The sequence below is a fragment of the Centrocercus urophasianus genome, unplaced genomic scaffold (genome assembly GCF_019232065.1).
Source record: "Centrocercus urophasianus isolate 14NV4802_14NV808 unplaced genomic scaffold, USGS_Curo_1.0 seq_2, whole genome shotgun sequence".
Lineage (NCBI taxonomy): Eukaryota > Metazoa > Chordata > Aves > Galliformes > Phasianidae > Centrocercus > Centrocercus urophasianus.
The window spans coordinates 6,084,385-6,107,863 of NW_024884755.1; the positions used below are offsets into that span (position 1 = coordinate 6,084,385).

Sequence of the window (23,479 nt, forward strand, 5' to 3'; positions counted from 1 at the left end):
TTCAAGTGCACATTTGTGCTTTAATTCTGTATGATATATCACGCTGCATTTATGTACACAAACAGGGAAATAGTGCTTGCTGACTAACTCATTCTCTCAGTTTACTTATGTGCTCCATAAATTTCTTCACTCGGTCAGGATCAACACCATTCACCCAATAACCTTCTCTCTTGAAATACGAACCAATTATTAGAGCATTTGCATCCAAGTAATTCTTCACATTCTCCAGAGTAACTCCAGATCCAATCAAAACAGGAATCTTCACAGCATGTTGAACCTCTGAAGTGGGGAAAAAAAAAAATTAGGATTAAATCCTCTGAGATTTAAATCCATCTTTAAAATTCTGTAAAAACAATGTGCTCTAACTTACGCAGAGTTTCAACAGCAAAGGAGGGTAAGTCTTAAGAAATTTGTAAGTATGCATCTCTTACTTTTACAACAGTGATACAGACGTTCTAGATGAAAAAACCCAACACTTTTAGCTCTCAATAACTGTTGAGAAAATCCCACTTTCAAAGAATATCCTGAGTTGGAAGGGACCCATGAGCATCGTCAAGTCCAACATAACATTCCTGATCACATATCAGAGGACTGTTTCAGCACTACAGAGCACATGAAAGCTGCATCTCAACACTGAACACGTACATTCCTTTCTCTCCCCCCTCCCACCCTCCAAGAAAAAAGATTCAAGTAAGATTAAGGAAAATTGGTTGGCTGAGAGTGCAGTGCGTTTTACTGTATTCCATCACATTCCTTTTTATTTCTTGTCCCCGGTAAGAAGAGATGTTGGATTGAGGAAGCTTTTGCAAAGCAGAAACTATCCCAACTACTTAACATGTCTGTTTGCCATTGTGCTTGGAGGCTCAATGCACTTGAGGTACTACACACAGACTGAAAACAGCAATCATTTAATATTGCACTGCAGTAGCATGTAGGATAGATACCATTTTCCCCCAGTCTTTCTATGAAGTAATCAGAACACAGCTACAAGAATAAGATGAAATTCTTGTTTCCATTTATTATACCAGCTCAGACTTTTGCGAGTCTGGTGAGATCATTAAAAGTGGCAGAACTATTCAGTAGAGCTGTGCTCATTACAATTCTTCAGTCATCAGTTTAAATCACAATAATGGTAGTTAGACTGGTGTATATTTCTGCCAGGTTTCTGCTGAATTTATGCTATGTTGACAACTAGCAGAAGTTCTTCACTGAAGAAACAAAAAAGGCCTTATTCACAGGGAAAGAAAAACGAACATGCTCTCTGCTCCTTGCTAAGTTTCAGGGTCATGAAAGTAGGAGAGCAAGCAGCAATAGGCTACATTGATACCTCCAGCTAGCTCACCAGAACACAAAAGATGGCACAGATATGCCTCTTCTTTCTATAAATGGCAATGAAATGAAAAAGACATTTTTCTGCATTCAGCAGGTGCTACTGTTTTGGCCATGGAAAGGCTCTCCGAGGCCACATAAAAGTTCATTAGAGTATTTTCTTCAGAACTCAACCCAGTACTAGCTCTGGGAAAAATAAATAAATAAAAGAATTGAATTACTGGGCTAGAATTACTGGGCATCCTGCTCATCCTTTCATTTTGAGCTGACCATCCTAAGAGTCAGTCAAGACTGGACGCTTGTTCCCTTGCATCCTGAGAATGCTGCAGAGCATTATTTCTGATCTTTAAAAAGATATAAATTGCTTTAATTGTTGCTAATAAGCTGACGTAAGATGGTTAAAGCTCGAGGGAACTAGGGACAGTATATTTGTAACAAAAAAAAGTCTGCTTCAAAACACTGTTTATTTAAATAAAGTTTCATCAGAAGCCTAGATTATTAATGATGCTTCAGGGAAAAATAATTATGTGTCACCTTCCTACTTCACCAGAGAAAGGGGATCAATTAAAATGCTCTTGAATATCTTTCTAGGTCTCATACCATACCACTCATCCCACTTAGGAACAGTAACTGCTTCTTACAAAACATTTTTTAACATAAAAGAAGAAAATCCACACAACCCCTACTGAAAATTTTAAGCAAAGCGAGATAGTGCATATATGATTAAAATGATGCCTATTTCTTCACATATTTTATATTTCTAAATTCATCCTCCTTACAGCAATGAAATAATTCATTTTTTGTTATTTATAACATTATTAATGAAATCTTGTCCTAGGAAAAAATAGAACTCTATGTATATAGTATCTCTGTGCTCTTCGAAATATTCAATCTGATCTATGTAGATACCAATGCATAATTAAGGTGCTACAACTGACCACAGATTCGTAAAACATCTTTACTACATTCCCAGAGGAACAACATTCCAAGTCAATATTTGTTTTTAAGACAAATGCATAAGGTACATTAGTAGGCAGTTGCTCTACAATTATTTCACATCAGCAGGAAAAATGAAGAGCCAAATAATTAAACAGAGCATGATCCCATGGGTGTATGATAATAGCTCTGCCCTAACAAAGACTTGAACAGCAGAACCTAAGACTGCTGCAAAACTATAAGAAGATAACTAAATGATGAAGCTTTCAAAAGTAGCAAGGTATGCAGCTCCTGCTGTGATCCATGCATGACACATGCAGCCCACACACAACTCTTGTGCTGGAGATTTATTCAGACTGTCAATGTGAAGAACAGGAATGGGAGTGCCCACCATACAATGAGACTGGGTTATCTAATTAAACATGCTACAGATACTACTTTTAAGTCGTTTCCAAGCATATCAAGGCCTACAGTTGATGAATAGAATATGACTTGTCTACCGGCTGTGTTAATACAAATTCTAACTTGTAAAAGAAAATAAAGCAACAGTGGTGAGATATGCTTCCGCATGGTGACGTTCAGTCACTGTCAAAATGTCTCTAAACACAGAGCCTTCTTTAAAGGCTCCTTCAGCTTTCTTCTCCTGATTATATTGTTTGATGCAAACAGGAAGGGAAACAATTTTCTGATGTTAAAGTAAGAAGATGCTGAAGTTTACAGAACTCACACATTTTTCTATATCAATAAACTGTAACTAGAGGGCACTGTGCTCTTTCTTCTGACAGTGCATCTGCAGATATGTCTTCAATAAAATCAAATGAAATAGCACTTGGTTGCAGAGCACAATGAAAGCATTTGAACTACGGTGTGCACAAGTTACATGAAATAAAGGCCAAATGTTCCTAGCTTGAAAACAATGGCAAAGAGCGGTGTAAAAATAAGTACCACTGTGCTAATAACTTGCTCCACTACTCTTCTTTAACAGCTTTTTCATATGCAGTAATCACTGTACCATACACAACACTATGTTTATGGTAATGTTCCACTGTAACCCATTTTAGTTTTTTAATTCAAAGGACTTTTTCTCTGTCATTAAATTTCGGGATTATGAAAAGTACAGACCAGAGACTTGCATCTCCTGATTATCTATAGGAGAGTACTGCAAAGGCAGCAGCCTCTATTTTGACCTAAACAGTCCATTAAAAGGCGGGAGGATGAATCAGTTTTGACACCCCTTCTATGCACACTAACAGATGAGGTAACGGAGCCAGCTGCTGGGCTTTGTGATATTTTCCACCAGTTGCTCAGCTGAGGCCATTTACTTTGTTCATAAAGATACCTAGGCAGTCCTTATGCAAAGGCTGTGGTCGCTCCAATCACAAGCTGGATTTCAACCAGGTACTTCAGCATTTTCCCAGCGGGAAAACCTGACAGCGTGTGGCTGGGAGTAGCACCACAGGTGCCTTCAGGAAGGCAGCGAAAGAAACTACAAACAAAACCCTGCCGAACACATTTCTCTGGCTTGACAGAGAAACACTCATTTCCCACATCCCATCACAAGTCAGTCAATTCAACACACAGACACAAAGGCAAAAACACTTCTATATTACTGCACAACAAAGCGGAGAAAAAAAAAACGTGACAAAACCTCATCTGTCTCTTGGTTTGTCGTTCAAGAGTTGCTTTGCAGCATGATGAAAGGTGCCCAGCTGTATGATCACAGTACGACTCATCCCATGCTGCATACATTCGTGAACTGCCGAATTTCACTCACATCACACCAACTTTGTACAAGTGATTCCTTTTAAGAATATACTGACATAGATATGCCTAATTTGTCATTTCCTCACACTACTGAGTGTTGATTTTTAAGCTCTTCTCTTAACTGTGTTAAGCCACTGTTCTCCTGAGTGGTGCAGATAATGCCTGAATTCTGTGGCCTAAGTAAACCAAACCCATGATCCAGGTTCTTGCCTTCACTACACACGTAAAGATGTGCGCACATCATTACTGCTGACAACTCTGATTCATTTTGTTCCTTGGACTCAGAAAAGGAACAAGGCTGTGACTGGCACACTGGTTCACATGCAGGAAAGGCAGTGGTGAGGCCTGCTTGGAGTCCTGCCTGAGAGCAGCCTGCGGGCCTGCAGCTCATCTGGTGCCCTCCAGTGCAGGGCATGAGAGGAGGCCGCACATGCATGCTGGAAAGCAGAACTTAAGCTACTATTCTGCCCCGAGATTTGTCAGCTTTTATTTACTTATTTTAATGTAATCTGCACTGAGAAATAGGGATATACAGTGGTATGCATTGCAGGCAGAGGTGGATCTTTAGATTAACAATATTTTGCAGTCTCTTTCGGTCTTTTTCTCTTGCAGCCTTTCAGGGTGCTTTGTTCTATGAATCACTTCCAGTTCACCTTATCAAACACTCAAACAAATTCAAGAGCTCTGTATTCACTACAAACCACCACTTTCATTTTAACGTTGGTGACTGAAGCATAGTCATCTTTCACCTGTTCTTTGGCAAAAAAGTTGTGTTGTAAACACATGTGAAATAAGCAAAACATTTTGACAAGTTCAGCATTCATTCTGAATGCTGATAAGCACGTACAATATGGATAAAGCCCTGAAAACATGCAATGATTTTAAATTATTCCAAGAGATGTTTGGGGTGCTGGTCTCTATACCAAGTAGAGCATGTTATTCACCTCCTTCTTTTGTAAAATAAAGAAGGAATTGTGATTGAATGGTTTAGAGAAGAATATACTTTAAAAAAGTAGAGATCATACTGCTATTTTTCTTTATGAAAAAAATATTTTGCCAAAAGGTACTATCATTTAACTTCGACCAAACATGCAATAATTATTTCTGCATTTTGATCCCCCAGTAGGACAGCAACTTGAAACAAAAATTGTTCATTGAAGTCCAATAGAGCTTTTGATTTGTCTATACAAGAAGTGATACTTCCTTTGGCTTCATTTCAGCAAGCATGTTTTAAGAATTCGAGGTTAGACAAATAGACATACTTTGATGCACACTCACTGAGCTTAGAGTTCACCTTGATAGACTGAGCTGAACACACTGGCACTTCAAAATACGCTAGATTGTTTTGTGCCAGCAGAAGTAAAACCTAAAAACTACACATTCTATTTTATGTAGACAAGCCTTGACATTCAAGCCATGAAACTGAATTGGAATTTAGTGATGAAAATTTGAATTTTCATGATAGCATGTGAACAATCAAGTTTGATGACTTTGATGTCATATCTTCCTTTGTACCAACAAACTTAGAATTTTTTTTTAAACCTAAGTTTTCCCTGCTATTACTGTCTGGAACGGTGCCATATCATAATAACCCTTTTCTTGCAGGACTTTCATTTTCTTTCCGAAAAATATAAATCTTTCCACTGAAGAGTTGAGCACTTTTAGCTAGCTATTTTTATTAGGTCTATGAAATTGCTTTTTCTTATACTAAGATATTAAAAAGTATCAATTTCTAAAACAAAGTCTTCACATTCATTTGCTTTATTTATTTTAAAGTAATACTAAGTATCATTCAGTATTATAAAGGCTTGAAATAATTTATGTCCCATCAAACAGTTGGTTAGAAACGTAAAACAGACAATCCACATAGAACCTCAGTCACATCAGTTTTGCTTTATCCAATCAAACTCTGCAATGAAAGAACATTTTTCTTCCTTTTTTTTTCTCCTTAAGGAACAGCACATACAGAGATGTATAGCCAGAAGCTGACTCAGGGCCTGCTGCATGCTCCTGGTGTGTCCGCTCACCTCTCAGCTCCCCAGGGTCTGCAGGCAGCCCGGTTGCCGTACCAGTCAGTACCACCCCATCAGCCAGGAAGAGCTCAGCAGCAGAGGCGGTCTCAGCCACGCTGACATCTGCCGTCAGGGCATGAGCACTGTCAACAGCACAACGTACCCCGTGGTTACTTTCAGCACACACATATTGATCAATGTTTATTTGGGCATTTCTTCATTTTCCTCACTATCAGAACACTGAAAATCAGGCTTTGTGAGAGAGAAGGTAAGGGTCCCGTTTTAAAATGGGAAGTAACTTTACAATACCAACAAGGGGAAAGAGACCCAACCTTATCCATCGCAGAGCTATAACTGCTCAATCCACTGCTCTTGGTCTTCTGTCTCTAAAGAGCGATTGCTAAGGGTGAACTACCAAGTGTCAATTCAGACAGCTGTGTGCATGTCGAGCACTTGTATCTCATACACAGCTCTCTGACTTCAAGTGGGAGCAGCGGATGGCTCAGTCATTCATAAATCACGTTCTGTTACTCAGAATGGAATTAACATCCTTCACTTCATTTCACAAAGTCCAACTAACAAAAGTATAGTTATTACCTATAACATAATCACAGGAATCACCTTACATAGCAATTACAAACATAAATTACCTGCAGCCTAGCTTTTCAACAGCAGCTTTTGATAATGGGTGATATGCTTTGAAACCTACAGCAATAGTAATTTAATTTAAACAATTCTAAAGTTTGAAAGGGTTTAGAACTCCTTTGCTGGTTCAGCATCTGACTTTGCTTTCTGCTTAATTGAAAATGCAGAAGCAACAACAGCTATGGTCAACCCATTGCACTGATGAGGTGTGACAGTCTTCCTCTTCCCTGGGTCAGTGTGGATGGACTTGGATCCCTACAGTAAGAGGCAGAATGCACTGACTGCAGTGCTTTTCACTAGTGATGATGGTGCAAGACAAAGCATTCCCTTTATATAGCTGGAGGAAAGCAGGCCTAAGTCCCTAATACATAAAATGAGTTGGAAATGTGGGTCTTAACATCGTTTCAGCTTTGGAATCTCCTTGAAGCAAAAACCTTCCACTTTAAAAAGCAAATCCTTTCACCTACAAAGTATAATCAAAATATAAGTCTATCAACTGAGAAGACAAAGGAAAGACCATATGATACAATCATCAATTTTTATGAAGAAGTCTAATGGAGTGTCTTTTACATATATGCACATATATATATAAAAGAATTTAAGTCATTAGAAATAAACCAATCTGAAAGGACCTTAAAAGTTTAGTGTTATCATAATGCATTGTTTCTTTACCTATCTTGAAAGTTATTTAAAAAAAACAAGACCACAAAAACACAGATATTTATGATCTTCCCAACATGGTTGTTTTCATGATTACCTACATACTACATGCAAACATTTTAATTAGGTTATTTAGCATGTATAATACATAACATTTGAGCAGTTCTTCAGGAAAAAAAAGTGACATATAAATAGCTAAAAATACTGTGTGACAGTTAAGATATCAGCAAAAAAGAAACTGGGTTCATCTGTCAAAAGTTCCTTCTGTTTGATAATCATAGAACATAATCCGTACGTAGACAGCACCGATTTAAGTGGAAGAAAGCAGTACTATTGGCAGCCAGGAGAAAAAAGAGAATAGCTTTCTAAAGCACCAGAATATTATGATTTGGATCCTTTGTATGTGGAAACTGCTGCATTACTAAAAATAACCTTGGATGCTTAGCCTCCCGAAACATAATTTCTTTAAGCGTAATAGGCATATAAGGATGTAAAACCTCACCTGACACCAGATGTGAGACATTTACAGTCTGCATTTATAAATCCTGAAGGTTAAACTACAAACTTCACAGATGCGGCAACCTGCGGCTTACAGGTGCAAATTTATTTTTAAACATATCCCCTAATAGCACTGCAAGACCTTGCTCAAACAATAAAGTTCTCCCTTCATCATTAACTTTGCTGGCATTGAGCAGATATAAAATAATCAGAAAATGGGGAAAAGCATAAGATCATTATTACATTAATATTTACATAAATATTGCTTGTGTTTACCTGTGTTTTTTTTTAATGTCAGCAAAAATCTGAATATTCTCTGCTCCAATTAGTTTTCTGTATCGTAGCAGGTTACCTGCACAGGCATTTATGATCCCTTCATCAGCAACATGAGAAAACACAAAACCTTCAACTCGAATAAAATCAAGACCTGATAAAAGAAAAGAAAAGAAAAAATTAGCATTCTCTTAACTAGACCTGAAGCCTGAAGAACTAATACTAAAATATCTGCCCCTCATTTGACCTCCACACAAGACGTTCCATGTTCTCTGAGACTAATCAACCTTGATTTCTCACATTTTTAAACTTTTGTACCCATGGGCACAGACTCAGCAACAGCACACCCTGCCCTCCTGCTTGCTGTGATGTGCCAGTAGGCAAGTATGAATGAAGGATAGGTAGGCCAAAACGTAGCTCCTATCCTCCAACGATGCGGCTTCTCTCCAAAAAGGGCATTATCTTGGGTTCTGCCCCTCTGTTAGATACCCCATCACTGTATTACTGCCTTCCCAACATCTGTTCCACTGTTAAATATGCCTGAAATTGGACAACAGGTCAAAAAGCAACCAGGACATGGACAAAGAGAAGAGAATAGCCTATGTCCTCCTTCTTCAGGAAATTAGGCAGGAAAACACAGCCTGCAATACATTATATACATTGACTCTCCACCTGAATGCAACTTACATCTTCTGAACAGTACCACATCAATGACTGACTTTCGGAGCTGGGCCAAAGATATAGAAAGATTAAGTTTCCACTCCAAATTTACGGTGAGCATCAACTCTACCTTGTCTCAGAAACTCAGTGTCCAGCAGTCGTTCATCTTTTGTATCAGGAAGCTTTTGGGCGATGGGTACTTCAAAGGAAGACTAAGAACAGAAATGATTCTGATGGACCATTTATCTACTATAAGGTACCCCTATACAGCCTTGAAATACCTTTATGTTGACATACTGATGTCTTCAGCCACAGTATAATTAATCCACAGCTGTTTTGCAAAAGATGACAATTCTGACTCCTTTATTGTATCCCTTTCCTCTCCAGTCTTCCACAGCCTTGAAGCTTACTTCACACACCCTTTAGGATGTGAAAATGCTCTGCAAACACCTTGTGCAGCTTTTGCTATTCTTCCAGTTTGCTTTAGAGCTCCCTTCCAGGCTCTCTGAAGTTCTGTTGCTTCTCCAGCTTTGAGTCAGCTGCACATTTAAGTGGAGTGGAAACATCGAGGAACTAAATGCAATGTGAGAGCAGCGTTCAGGGATGCAATTCCATCTAACAGAAAACTATTTAGGCAAGGAAGGCCTCACCTTAACACATTGCAGACGTAAACAGAAAGGGTTTTTAAAAATGTATTTACCAAATGACAAGGTTCCTGTTTATTTTAAGAGCTAGATTTCAGTTTCATTCCAAAAGCCCCGAAGTTGCAGAAACAAAAGGTTATGCCTGATGGAAAAGAGCCTGTATTGCTTAGCAACACAGACTGCAGCTAACATGATACATCACAGATGGTGCCAACTCAAATATAAGCTGTCCTATGCCTTGAGATTAGCAGGTGAGAAAGCATGGAGTATTCTCAGGATTCAAAGACACAAATATGTCACAAGTATAATTAAAGGTGCTAGTAGGTAAGACTGAGACTTGTGCATCTAGGAATATTAGCCATAGGCTTTATCAAATCACCTAAGTTTGTAGTATAAATCAGACTTAAATAAGAAAAACAATAATTCTCCTCTAATCACAAGACTATCAAGCACCCTAGAAATCTAATAAATGTTCATAGCAATCCTACTGGCTACCTCAGGACAAGGGCTATTCACCTACTGAAGCTCACCGCTCGCATGTTTACCAATGTTTGATTTGTACTTCCTTAACTTAAGAATTCAAGACTTCCTCGACCAACATCAGGATTGTTCTTAGTTTAACAGAGTTGCACACTATTGGAGTTTTGGGGGGATAACCAGATACTATTTTTAACCAATTCTAGTAGACACCAACTCATTACCTGCCTGTTTTATGAAGACCTAATTGGATTGCATTAATGAATTCACTAAAACTGTGAAAATGGTATTATTTCTTATTTTCCCATTAAGTAAGTCAAAAAGGAATACCTGCTAAATAGTTAAAAGGCAGCCTCATTTCTGACTTACACGGGAACAAAAAAAAATATCATGTAATTTCACTAAAAAACAGGTACAGGAAATTTCCAATAGGACCTACCAAACAGAGCTTCAAGATTAAGTTGAGAAGCAGCTCATTCCACAAGCAAGAGTTGGAAAAAGCAGTGTCTCCAACAGTGCTTTCAGCACATATTTCTCATCTCATCTCTGCAAAAGTTCCAGTGCTTGCTGCCTTGTCCTGCAGCACCCGCAGGTGTCCCCCAAATAAGCACTCACCTGCTGAACTTCAGTTTAGCCGTATTAGAATGGCATTAGTTGAAAAAAATATGTAACTAAAAATCAGCATATTTTTCCAGCCAATTCTATCCTAAACAGTATCACTGGCCACACCTTCCTGTGGAGCATCTCTGCTGGTGGGCGGTTGCAAGAGAAGAGCTGTCTCAGACAGCAAAGCTGTATTTATAAAAGACCTGGAGATATCTGGTACCTGGAATATCTTCTGATATGAAGCCTTGTTTAATCAGCTACCAACTGAGTCATTATCATTACTGAAGACTAATTAAGAAACAGTGACCGCGTGGGATTTCAGTAAAAGGATCCTTAAAGAAAAAGGGCATTTTCACAGTCAGCTGGAGATGGCAGGAGATAAACTGTTAGAAATTGAGTTCTCATTCATGAAGTGTAAAACTGGCTGATGCAGGTACATGGACACTACTGCACTGTATAGTAGCCCCTGCAGGCCGTGTCTGTCTCCATTAGCTTAATGATGGGCCACTTCCTTCTTTCAGTCACTACTACTACATGTTTGTAATGGAAGCACATAGAGTTGCAAAAGAATATAGAGACTGTTATTGGTGTATACCCCCAGTATTGTAAAGGCTCTGTAGCTCCTCTGCGAAGACATACACTGATGGATTGGAGCCATGCATGGTCTCACTAATGCAAGGAAAACGGCAGATAGCAGCTGAGGGCCTTTGGATGATTCCTTTGGACACAACAGTCCTCTCTAAGATGACTACTGCTTCATAATTAACAAACTTTTGATAAAAGAAAAGCCATGTAGTGTGGAAGTAGGTCAACAACAGAGCACGAGGACATGAAATTCAGTAGACAGCCCAAGCATAAACAGTGGTTTACTTCAGAAAACAAGACACACTGATAAATAAGTAAGGGAAACCTAATAAGATATCCAGATCTGACCCGGGCTTAGTGAACATTCCTGAGCACTGAACAATGATAACCAGTAACGTTTGCTAAACAAAAACGAGTAAGGGAGCATTCCTATCTCTTCTACAATTGCTCGCAGGATCTGTTTGGATACATCATTCTTTTTCAACCTGAAGCAGATGTAGTAATTAAATAAGAAACTACAAACAGGAAGCAATGCGCTTCTATAAACCACACAGTACACCTGTAAATTATGTACTGATTGAAAGCAGTAACCCTACCACACAAATTCTGCTTTCTGTTCAGTTTCAGGGAACAGGAAAGAAAGAAGATAATACAGTCTTTGGAGGATGCCATTAGAAGCAGCTATTAAGGTGGTGCACTTTCCCAGAAATAAGTGCTTGAGATTACGATTAAAAAAAAAAAAAACACAAAAACTCAGCCTTCTCATCCCCTGATTTTATTATTGTATAAGTCTGATAACAGTACCATATCAATACATTGGGAAAATCTAGTATTTTAATCTGTTACTACAAAACATACTTATCAGCACAAACACACATTGCTGAGGAGTTCCTTTCAGTCACACCATAAAATTGCTGACTTCTTCCCCCTCTCTTTATAATATAAAATCATTACCTACACTTGAAGACCACTTACGGTTTCCCTGTGCAGTTCTCTTCTGAAGTTATTTCTACCAGAGACAGGAGTTTCCATAGGGAAAATGGAACGACTACATAGTAGCAGAAAATACTCCATATGCTTTTTAAGTGTAACACATTCAGCAAATATTTTGTAGTTGAAGCATATGAGGATTCCTTAATTAATAGCTATCTTTAATGACAACTAAAATGGCATTCATATTAAAGTCACTACTAGGTTGCTACAGAAAAACTATTCAAAGATTTTCTACCTACAGAGTCAGTCCCTTTACTATTGCTTTGCCTAAAGTGATTTTCTTTTCTTTTTGCTTTCCTGCTCAGTGAGCCTGAGAATCATTTTTAGAGAAGTGCAATGAAATGCATTAAACATAGGCTTTTCCTAGCTGCTGTCCTCCAGTTACAGAGCAAATAGTGCAGAACAGCAGAAGAGCAGAGCAAAACCCAAGCCCTTCAGGAATTCTCTCACTCATTAATAATTGCTGAGGAGTAAGAGAAACTCATTGCTCTTGCATTACATCCCATATACAGTGATCAATTTCACTCCTAAAAGGAAGCATAGCTATTACTTTTAAAAGTAAGGTGTGTAAATACAGTGCATCTCAAGTATCCTACATGCATACAATCCCTGAAAACAAAAGCAAAACTGGGTTCTGTCATCTTTTTTGGCTTAATTTTTCACATAGTCTCCACAGCAGAAATAGTGTGCTGTGTTGGTTTGCCAAGTAGCCTTCAAGCATACCTTGAAAGTGTCAGCTTCTGATTCTAAGGCACTCAAACCAAATCCATGTGCAAAACGTAACAACAAATAGAAATTCCCCCAAGAAAAATGAGTGTTACCCAATGTTATTTTAACTGAATTTGTTCCATATAGCACAAGCATCTTTTGATTTTTCATTCTTACCGAACTTTGCCTATTTAGAAAACCTGTAAAATTTACAAAGTGTCCAACCTCACTACAGTTGCATTTGCAATTTGGGTAAACATAGACTCTCAATTTCTGAAGGATTTGGAAAGTAGGAGCGTTCCCTATTAAATCAGTCTCTATCTTTTGATCAGGGAATGAAAATTAAAATTGTTCCAGCAAAGCTTAGAAACTGAAGGGTTAGCAAATCTAGTATTCTTGCAGTAATGATAAATTAATTTGTACTTAATTTCCCTGAATGCAATTTAATGTTCAGTAGTTTGGGTAGCTATGCACTTAAAAAAATTAACAGAAAGCTTCATTCCATTCATTCATAAAAAAAAGGCAATGAAAACTTAGTTTTAATAGAAACCAGTAGTAGCAACAACATATAATTAGATGCTGAAAAGGATGCTTAACCACAGCGGGTTAAATTAATCTTCAAATATCGTTTAACCGAAGTAAATAGAGTTACACCAAAGGTGGCTCTTAGACATGAGTAGGTTTAAACTAATCATTACAGTTAGACAGGTTTCACCTAGAAAGCAGCGCCAGTGGCCTTGGGATTTTTAAGCTGCCTCCTATTGAAGCACCGTGCGAGTATCATCTATTATAATCAAGCAGGCATCTTTCTCAAAATCTAATTTCTGCTTTTTCAGGGTACAGTGAGCTTTTCATGTCTCATTTTTCATGGTATCTATGTTAGTACAATGCCCAATTTGCAGAGAGTAAATGCCACGGCAAACAGCAGTAATAACAGAGGAGTCATTTCTATTACCTGCCGCGAGAGCCACGGCCGTGGCCTGCTGGTTGGCGGCACACAGCACCTGGACGCCCAAGGCGAGGTGTGGGCAGAGCCGCCGCACCGCTGCGCCCACCGCCGTCATGGCGGCCGTCACCTCAGGCCCAGGGCACAGCGTGTAGGGCCGGTCGTGCATGTTCTCCACTATCAAGCCATCCTGCAGAGATCAGAATAACGAAGTTTACTGCGGTGCTAAGTTTTGTGTTGAAAGACACAGAAGTTTAAAGGTTTTCCTTCAAAGGGCGGATTATCTCCAGTAAATTGTGTCGATGCATATAGCCACTTATAAAAGTGCTTTCATCAACAGCACGGCATTTGCAGAGAAATCAGGAAGAGAAATAAATGTGATTTTAATTATACATTCATCAATTAGTTTTCCTTTGATCCATCCCAGGACGTGAACTATAGGCGAATGAGTTAAATCTTACACCTCATTAAAAGTACTGCAGAGTCAAACTTCAATTACCCAAATGGAATATGGGATATTGAGTATGTTTGGATAACTGATGATGTAGAGATAATCAAGGCAATTTTCAATTTGAATTAATGTCAGAAAATAAGTGTTATTTTAGAAAAATAAAGGAGGTTTGTTTGTTTGTTTGCCTATTAACATGCCTGTTCCCAGGGTGACATATTTCTTCCCATTCCAAATTCAGACTGCTTTGAAGAAAGCTATTGCTATTTATTGTCAACTATACCTCTCCCTCCACAAGAACATACATTTAGCAAACAATGGAGTGACAATGAAATACTCTACTAATAGACTACTGATAGAGTGCATGCAATTTATTGAAAATCTTTGTACATCATCTGGTGCCTTGGACATTTTCAATGGTGATTTGGTATATACTAGAACTTCTCAACAATTGCAAATCATATAATTACGTTGAGGACTAACACAAAAGTAAAAGTACAGCCCTGAAACATATTTCAAGCCTGACATTTTGCATTTGCAGTGGGAACTTTCTATGAGGCTAGACATTTCTCACCTGCTTCAACTGAAAAATACAAAAAGGTTATAAGACAAATTAATTGTAAGTAAAGAAAACAAATTCTATTCTGTCTCAACTTCAAACACACATCAAAATCCTTAAAATGAGAGCTGTGCATTTCAAAGGCAGTCTAACATTCAGAATAGAAAGAACATTTTAAAAGAAATTAGAAGAAATCAATTACAAGATAATTTTTTTTTTTAAGTAATCAATAACAGAGAATCAGGAAGATGGGGAGAAAAAGTTTTTCTTTAAAAAAATCATAGATAAAATGCTCCTTTGAGCTTTGTTGTAGTACAGATGCTCTTTTGGGCATCTTTCCTTTTTAAAGTGTACAAAAAGCAGTCACCATTTAACGGCCGAATTACATGCCACAGGCATCATAAATGAACCCCCAACATGGAAGATGGGGGAGAGGAAACAGACTGTCAGTAATCTGTCAGAAGAGTACAGCCAATCCAGTTACATGAGGGATGCACACTGGGTGTACCTGGGCACAACTGCCTTCACCAAATAACCAGTAGATAAGCATTTAAATACACAAAATATGTGCTACCTTAAAAACAAATGGACACAGTTTATTAATGGGAAATGTGATCTAACATTATGAACACCTAACATGAGAGCTACATATTATTTCTGCCACTCATCAGCATATCTTAATATAAAATTTCAGTCCAAGAAACCTCAAGTGGGCAGAGGATATTACATAGAATCATAGAATCACAGAATCACCAAGGTTGGAAAAGACCTAAAAGATCATCCAGTCCAACCGTTTACCTATTCCCAATAGCTCCCACTAAACCATGTCCCTCAACACAACATCCAGTCTTTCCTTGAACACCCCCAGGGTCCGTGACTCCACCACCTCCCTGGGCATCCATTCCAGTGCCTGACCACCCTTTCTGAAAGTAATACTTCCTCATGTCCAGCCTGAATCTCCCCTGCCGTAGCTTGAAGCCATTCCCTCTGGTCCTATCACTGATGACACGAGAGAAGAGGCCGACCCCCAGCTCACTACAACCTCCCTTCAGGAAGTTATAGAGAGCAATGAGGTCTCCCCTGAGCCTCCTCTTCTCCAGGCTGAACATTCCCAGCTCCTTCAGCCTCTCCTCATCAGCCCTGTGTTCCAGACCCCTCACCAGCTTTGTTGCCCTCCTTTGAACACGTTCCAGGGCCTCAATATCTTTCTTGCAGTGAGGGGCCCAAAACTGGACACAGTACTCGAGGTGCGGCCTCACCAGTGCTGAATATAGCGGAACAATCACCTCTCTGCTCCTGCTGCCAACACTGTTTCTGATGCAAGCCAGGATGCCATTGGCCCACCTGGGCACACTGTCGGCTCATGAGGAGCAGCCAGGAGAGCACCAGGCCTCCTGGTAGAGCAGAAGCAGTCCTGACAGGAACACAGCTCCTGGAAAAGGCCATGGGGTGCTCCTGACCAAGCAGGGAACACAGTGGCAGAATCCCATGGCAGCATCACAGCAACACTGAGCTTTCCATGAATTGTTGCTGATTCAACAGCTCAGCATTTGCATAAAGCAAATTATTCCATTATATTAAAAAATACAATTATTTTAAAAGTAATTAGGGACTCTAGCCATATTACTGTACATAAGACAAGCATCTGATTGAATTCCTGTTCAACGTGCAGGAGGATTCCAGCTTTTTTCTCTTCAACCTTGTATTTATTCACTTTTCAATAGCTCTCTTTTCATAGCCTCAAGGTCCACAGTTCCTGTGACTATTTTTTGTATTACTTTAATAATGTGTTATTCTTTTAGTACCATCTAATAGACCTTGTTCCTTTGCACATTATGTTTTGTTTAATTAAAAAAAAAAAAAGAACAACATATGTTCTGTAATACAGAAAGCTGAATTACAGATGCGTTAACTCAAAGCTTTCTTTCATATTTTTGTATAAAAATGTAACACCACAGATTCTGGTGTTTACTGAATTTATATGTATATAAAACAGACTTCAGTACTATCAGACAGTTAATTAAAATGGTGGAAAGAAAACAGTGATGCTGGATTCAAGATCTTGGCACTTAAGCTAATAGTATTTAAGTCTAGGAGAACAGCAACCGAACTACATGCTCCAAAGTGGAATCTCTTTGGAACATGGGAAATAAGGCACCAGCAAAATCTTCTGGGTTTCTTTTCCATTGATTATCAGAACAATTGAAGTGATACTTTTATATAAAGTAGCCCAACTTTTAACAGTCCTCAAACACTATAGAAGTGAAAGGTAATAGACTGCTATCTATCTGCAAAGCATCCTTGTAACATAGCTAGCTATTGGAAAACAAGTCATTTAAATAGCCCCTTGCCTACAAAGAAAAACTATTTATGTACGTATGTATGGGAACTGTTGAGACACGGCCTGAATCACTGATTGAGCACCTGGAGATGAGACCCTGTCAGCCCGGGGAGCACAAGTGAAGGCAATTCAGCTGTGTGACTGGAAGAGGTGGAGCCTGGCTGCACCACTCTTAGACCTCATTTAAGGGCTGAGTGCCACTGGGGACAATTTTTGTGTTGGAGATTCTTTCTCTGTGGAGTTTGTACTGCAAGCTTAGATCCTCAAAGGCAGGTGAGCACTTCTGTCTTTTGTAGTATTGCACCGATCCTTTGCTGCTACATCTTTATAACATCTTCCCATCATGCTGGTCCCTCTACTGTTACATTTGGCAAGCCAGTCAGATTAAAATATTTGAAATAGCTGTTCTACTGAATATCTTTAAGTGGGTTACAGGGGAGAATTCTGCCCTTTAGACAGAACTCTGCCAGGGCGTATTTCAGGATTTTTAGGATATGTGTATTATGGACTTTCAACTTCAGTTGAAAAATGGGGTCCCCTGTGGGATACTGGGAATATCTTTCAATCCCCATCCTGCACGGCAGAATATTTCTATGGTTTAGGTCAAGAAATCCTAGTCACAAAACAGTGAAGCAGGCACATACTATCAAGGCACTCATCAAGTTGATGGCTGCCTACAGGACATCTCAAATCATCAAGAGTGACCAAGGAACTCATTTTTCTGGTACAACAATACAGTGCTGGACAGAAGAAAACAGTGACTGGCAATTCCATCTACCACATAAACTGATGGGGGCAGGCCTTATTGAACACCATAATGGCATTCTTAAGGTTACCCTGAAGACAGACTCTCCACTCTTGCAGGGATGGCCAAAGAGACTCTATGAAACCCTGTAGACCTGAATGAAAGGCCTAATGATGGCAGACCTGGTGCCCTAAAGATGCTACAGACAACATGGGCCTCCCAGGTACAGGCACCAATCACTGGGTAAGACTCAAAATTGGCAGTGAAAATAATCTTCTGCTCCCTGGCCCTGAGAACCTAGAAACTGGCACCTGTAAAGTAGAATGACCTTGGAAGCTGCAAGTAGGATCAAAATGGTGTGGTGTACTTTCTTCTTGGGGGAGATCATTGGACACTGGGGGATCGGTAGTTTCCACCCTCCCCCCACGTAATAGGTACATGGCCTGCAGACATTATAGTCAACACTCTGGTTTTCATTGCTAAAGGGAGCTTAATCACATCTCTGTGGCAAATCCAGACTCCCCCTTTGGAACCTGATATAGGTATGCAGCCTCAGATATTGGGCCAAAGGGTGTGGTACAGACTGCAGGGACATGACCTGGTGCAAGCTGAGGTGTTGAACCAGGATAGGAACATGTCCTGTATCTTGCCATGAAAGGTGGACCTTCCCCTTCTAACTCCAAAACATCTATAGTACTCCCCACGAGTCTCTTTGAGTCCGCAGGATCACCAGAAAAGCAAGCAATGTGACATCAAGATGCTCTGGTGTCACTGTAAGATCAGCATGACACCTGGTGGTGGGCCACGTGGGGCTGATGGAATGTGAGCGAAACCTTTCCTGGTCTACTGTATGCCTCCAGTGAAACCATTGAGCACTGGCCCATGAAAGAACATGAACTTTAATCACAAACTGATCATCAACCATCTTACGTTGTATCAACCTGCATCACGATAGGCAATTCTATGAGTGCTGTGGTGTGTTAGAGCCTTGTATTGGGGAAGGCTCACCCTCCAGCTGATCTAATCATTGGTTCATGCTGTGAAGGGGTGGCGTATGTAGAGACTGTTGTGTCATGGTCTGAACCACTGATTGAGCACCTGGAGACAAGACCCAGTCAGCCTTGGGAGCACAGGTGAAGGCAATTCAGTTGTGTGACTGGAGGGAGTGGAGTCTGGCTGCATCTCTCTTAGACCTCATTGAAGGGCTGACTGCCACTGGGGAAGGATCTCTTGTTGGAGATTCCTCCTCTGTGGAGTTCCTACTGTGAATCTAGATACTACAGGTGAGCACTCGTCTTTCTTTGGTAACATCTCCCCACTGTGTTATGTTGTTACAATAAATATATGTTATATAAAATAGAAAAGCTATTTTCTTTATTCTATCTACAGAAGTGATCACTTAAAAAACCTTGACCTCCTATCTGATATAACTTCTTGCTATGGTAACTTTAACCCTGATGCTCTGCATAACAGAGGCTTTACCCACAGCTGCTTATGCGTTACTTTAATTTTTGCAATTGCAAAACAACTGTTGCTTCCTACAGAAAGAAAGGCTTTTTGCATCATGCTCATTGCTGATAAACTTGGTGCGCACTGAGAACTACAGTTCCTCCTGCCACCAGAGTCATATACGAAGGAAATCAGCTTTGCCAAGCATTTATTTGCTGTACTTAGACAATCACTATAAAAACTTCACTTCTAGAACAAGAGATTGCTACTTCAACTTAGGTAAGTAGGCAACTTTTCTTCTGTATAAATAACAAGAGATATTTGTGGTGAGGCTTGCCTGCTATTTTACTCTACTGCTAACATTTGAACCTCTGTAATCCAAATGATAGCACGTCTCTATAGCAGAAATGATAGCTTATTTCAACTACTAGTAAATACCAAATAGCCTTAACTTCATTACTCTTATAATTACAGTGGTAGTTTGGCTTGGAACTGCTCACTTTTTAATACCTTATTACAGACCAGATACTGAGCATCACTTTGCAGGTACATAGGCAAAAGAAGAATCAGGAAGATCAGAATGACTGTATCTCCAGGAATCTCTCTAGTAGACTGTATCTACTAGAAAAAAAAGAAGCAAGCCTACTAAAAAAACTTGTAATATTTGAAATGCAGTGCAACATTATGTAAATAATGTATTTCTTAAAGAAAAAATACAACTCATCACTGTTATCTACTCATGTAGTTACAATTAAATAGCATGTAGTAAGATGAGTTACATCAGTGAAACTGGAAGGAATTTGTGCTCTGTTTTCCAGCTACAAAGCAAAATTTACTTAGATTCACTTGCAGGAGTGAAAGTTAACTTCACTGCATATTTTGCAAGTGCTTTTTGCTTAATCAAAAGCAGATAAAAATTGGAAGGACCACGATGTCTCATAGATCGCTGCTTATAAAAATCTTGCCTAGGGAATGTCATTGTTTAGCAATACAAGTACAAAGCATATACATTTTTAGCACAGATGGTTTCCTAGCTGAGCTCTCGCTTGTTTTCATTACTGTGCTCTAATACCACAAATCTTTCATGTTTATTATGTTCAGCTGCTAATATGCCAGCCCAGTCACCTTTTTCCTGAACAAACTAGGATTTACTTCCAAGTGCAATGCATACTGAGTGAGCAAGCCTATACAGTATATTTCCAAATGTTAATGCCAGCTCAAGCAACTTGAGGCAACATGCGAACATCTAGCAGCAGCAACATAGTTATGAATCTTCCAGAGGCTACCACAGGTGCTTAGAAATAATGCCAGAAACATCCATAGAAAAAAAAACCCTCAGATTTCTAGTTCTGTGGGAAAAAAATGGACAGTTTCACAGCTCAGCCTGAGTAGTAGGAGGGAAATCAGATACTCCCATTGCAGAACCAGGAAAGCCAGTCTGGAAGAGAGGTGATCTCTCTTTCTACACAAAAACCACAAAGCTCTTCAGTACCTACTGTCAAAATTCACGCTTCTCTTAAAGTGCTGGAAAAAACTGGACAAATGAATTACAGAAAATGTTTGGCAACCACGGGGATATTTGTGGAAGCTCTCCTGTTTATCTTGACCTTTATGTATTAACAAAGGATTTATTTTTCCTACTGATGTAACACTATCATGTATGGATCTTTAGAATGGAGACTGGCTTGGTCTGTATGCTTATGTCATTACAGTTTAGAGAGGCAATGTAGTTATACCCTGAATTTGTTCAAATTAGTAGAAATGACTGCATTCACCTCACATCTGCCTACCTAAGAGGTGGCTTTAAACATACGAGCTGAGTAACTGCAATACAGCAAGAAAAGAGGTAAAGCTGGAAGCGTGAATTTATACATCAGTTGAGAAGACAGAAAGGTTTATACTAACCCAAATTAGAATTTTGTGGAAGCACTGATTTTAAAGTTTGTCTTGAGACCTTGTCCATGTCAGCAGCGAAAGTGATCACTTCTATCTTCTCCCTCACATTTAGGTATGGTTAGTGTTTCCTCTCTGCTGCTAAGGTATCAGTGTATGGTTAGTATATAAGGGAAACAAATAAACAAGTACTGGAATATGGGCAATGGCTCTAGGGCTGCACATCACCTGTGTAACTGTTTCCACACAGGAAGACTAGTCCTTGCTGTTCTTCTGATGTAGACCAAATCACATTCAACCTCACGTTGATGTCATGAAGGCAAGACAGAATGTACCAGTACAGAAGGCAGAGCAATTGCACTCTTCCCTTCCAGCAGGTATGAAAAGGGAGAAAACTGACTTCCGTCCAGCTTGCAGTTAGACTACTCTAGCTGGTAGATGTCTTGCACATTGTCAGCTTGTTCACTGGCACTGGAGCCCATCAATGAGCTCTGTTCTTCTGCACTGCTGTTTACCCTTTCAACAGCTGCTCCCAGGGCTTTCCCAACTTAGTGGTTTTCCTAACCACTGCTCTGTCCACAGCCTCCATCATGTGACTTGTCTTGCATTTCGAACTTGGTCTTCTATAATTTAGACTAACCTCTTAGGTTCCATTTCATTCTATCTGTAAAGTATCATTGTAATTTATGCTGCTGAATTATAACCCAGTGGAAATCTACTCAAAGTTTAGCAGAAAATCGCAGCTCAGAGCTGCAGTGGCAGTTCATTAGTAGCCTTCTCTTGCCTCTGGCTGAGAATATTCAAAGCAGGTATGGCTGCTCCCACAGCCTAAGACGCAAGGATTACAGTGGGCAGAAAAGGACCCAAGATAATTTTTTGGTCCTGAAATAATGCTACTGTAGTACAAACACAAACTGTGGGGGAATCCTGCAGCCTGTAAGCAAGCAGTGCCTATGCCTGTGCCGTGACTTTATGAAAGCAGTGTGCCAAGCAGAGCTAAGGAAAGCAGCTTGTCAGACTAGATGATGAAGCATCCTACATCCGGATACCAAGAATGCCAGCAACAGTTCATATTGCTGTCAGCTTTCCATCTGTTTTTGTTGTTGTTGACTTGATTCTTGTAAATTGATAGCAATCCTATTTAAACAACTCAAATTGCACAGTTTGAATCTAAGCTTTTCCAGTTCTGCAGGGTGTGTGTGATGTTTAATTCAGGTTTTGAAACTTTGAGGCCTACTTGTGTTGAAATAAAAAATGCAGGTTTAAATGTCTCCCCAAACTCAGTGGTTTCAGGTGCTTTTCATGAATTCTAGGTCACTCAGACTCAATTCAAACCACTGGGTACGCAGAAGCAGCTTTGTGTTAATACTGCCATGGGAAGAGGGAAGCCAGGACTTACAACTCCAGCATCTTTGTATGCTTCTGCTTCTTGACAAGCTTGATCGATGATTTGTGCCAAGGGAAGAGAACTTCTCGGTGTCCCTGCAACAACAGTGCCATTTACGCCAGTGCAAAGGCAAACCATACAGATGGTAACGGTTTTCTGGTAAGGCAGCTTACCATAATGCATTGGCATAATAAAATAGGGAAAAAATAGGGGGCAAAACACCTAAAAGGCTGCTGCACCTCCTTGAGATGCACCCCAGAGGCACCTCTTCCCTTTCCTGAACTGTACAGGTCAGCCGTGACTGCTCACTCGTGAAGTCATTCACAGACTCGAGGGATACCTATGCGATGTCGTACCGGGACAGCTTTCCGGCCGGCACACAGCCCCGGGGACAACTCGGCCCCGGCTCAGCGGAGCGCCAGCCGGGCGCAGTGCCGCAGGGAGCCACGTGTCCGAGCTCCCGCAGTCGCGGGGCCCGTGCAGCTCCGCCCCGCCGGCGCGGCCCGGACCAGCCCAGCTCGGCAGCCCTCAGCCCGCTCGGCGCTTCCCCGGCTCGCGGGGCCTTCCTCTGGCCCCCGCGGCCGGGCCGCCCGCCGTACGAGCGGGTCCCGCGGCGCCGCGTCTCTCCCGGCCCGCGCTCACCTGGCAGCGCGCCCACGTGCACCACGCCGAGCACCGCCGCCCGGAGCCGCCCGAAGAGCCGCGGCCGCGGCATGGCGGACTGTGACGGCGGGCCCGCCCCCTGACCTCCCGCGGGGGCGCGCCGGGGCCGTCCCGCTCTCCTTTCCTCTCCCGTCGGCGCGCCGCTCACCTCGCTTCACCCCTCCGCCGCGGGGTCGCGCCCGGGGCCGCCCGCTCCCCTCCCGCCCCCCCGCGTCGCTCCGCTTCCGCCCGATGCCGCCGGCCCCGCCCCGCCGCCCC

The 23,479-nt window shown here is 40.6% G+C and overlaps 1 protein-coding gene across 2 annotated transcripts; it reads right to left on the bottom strand.

Annotated features, from left to right (window-relative positions):
• On the bottom strand, positions 1 to 23,409 carry LOC122161981 (uncharacterized protein F13E9.13, mitochondrial-like). 2 transcript variants are annotated; one of them, XM_042821793.1, is made up of 6 exons: positions 23,370 to 23,409; positions 22,571 to 22,653; positions 13,746 to 13,926; positions 8,121 to 8,271; positions 6,057 to 6,184; positions 1 to 279 (listed from the first exon to the last, which is right to left on the bottom strand). In XM_042821793.1, exons 3-6 carry the CDS (start codon positions 13,903 to 13,905, stop codon positions 89 to 91), a joined length of 630 nt encoding a protein of 209 aa, XP_042677727.1. In that variant the 5' UTR covers positions 13,906 to 13,926; positions 22,571 to 22,653; positions 23,370 to 23,409; the 3' UTR covers positions 1 to 88. The 2 variants fall into 2 exon arrangements, with proteins under 2 accessions (XP_042677727.1, XP_042677728.1); XM_042821794.1 differs by lacking the exon at positions 23,370 to 23,409 and adding an exon at positions 23,201 to 23,255.
• Positions 23,410 to 23,479: the final 70 nt, after the last annotated feature.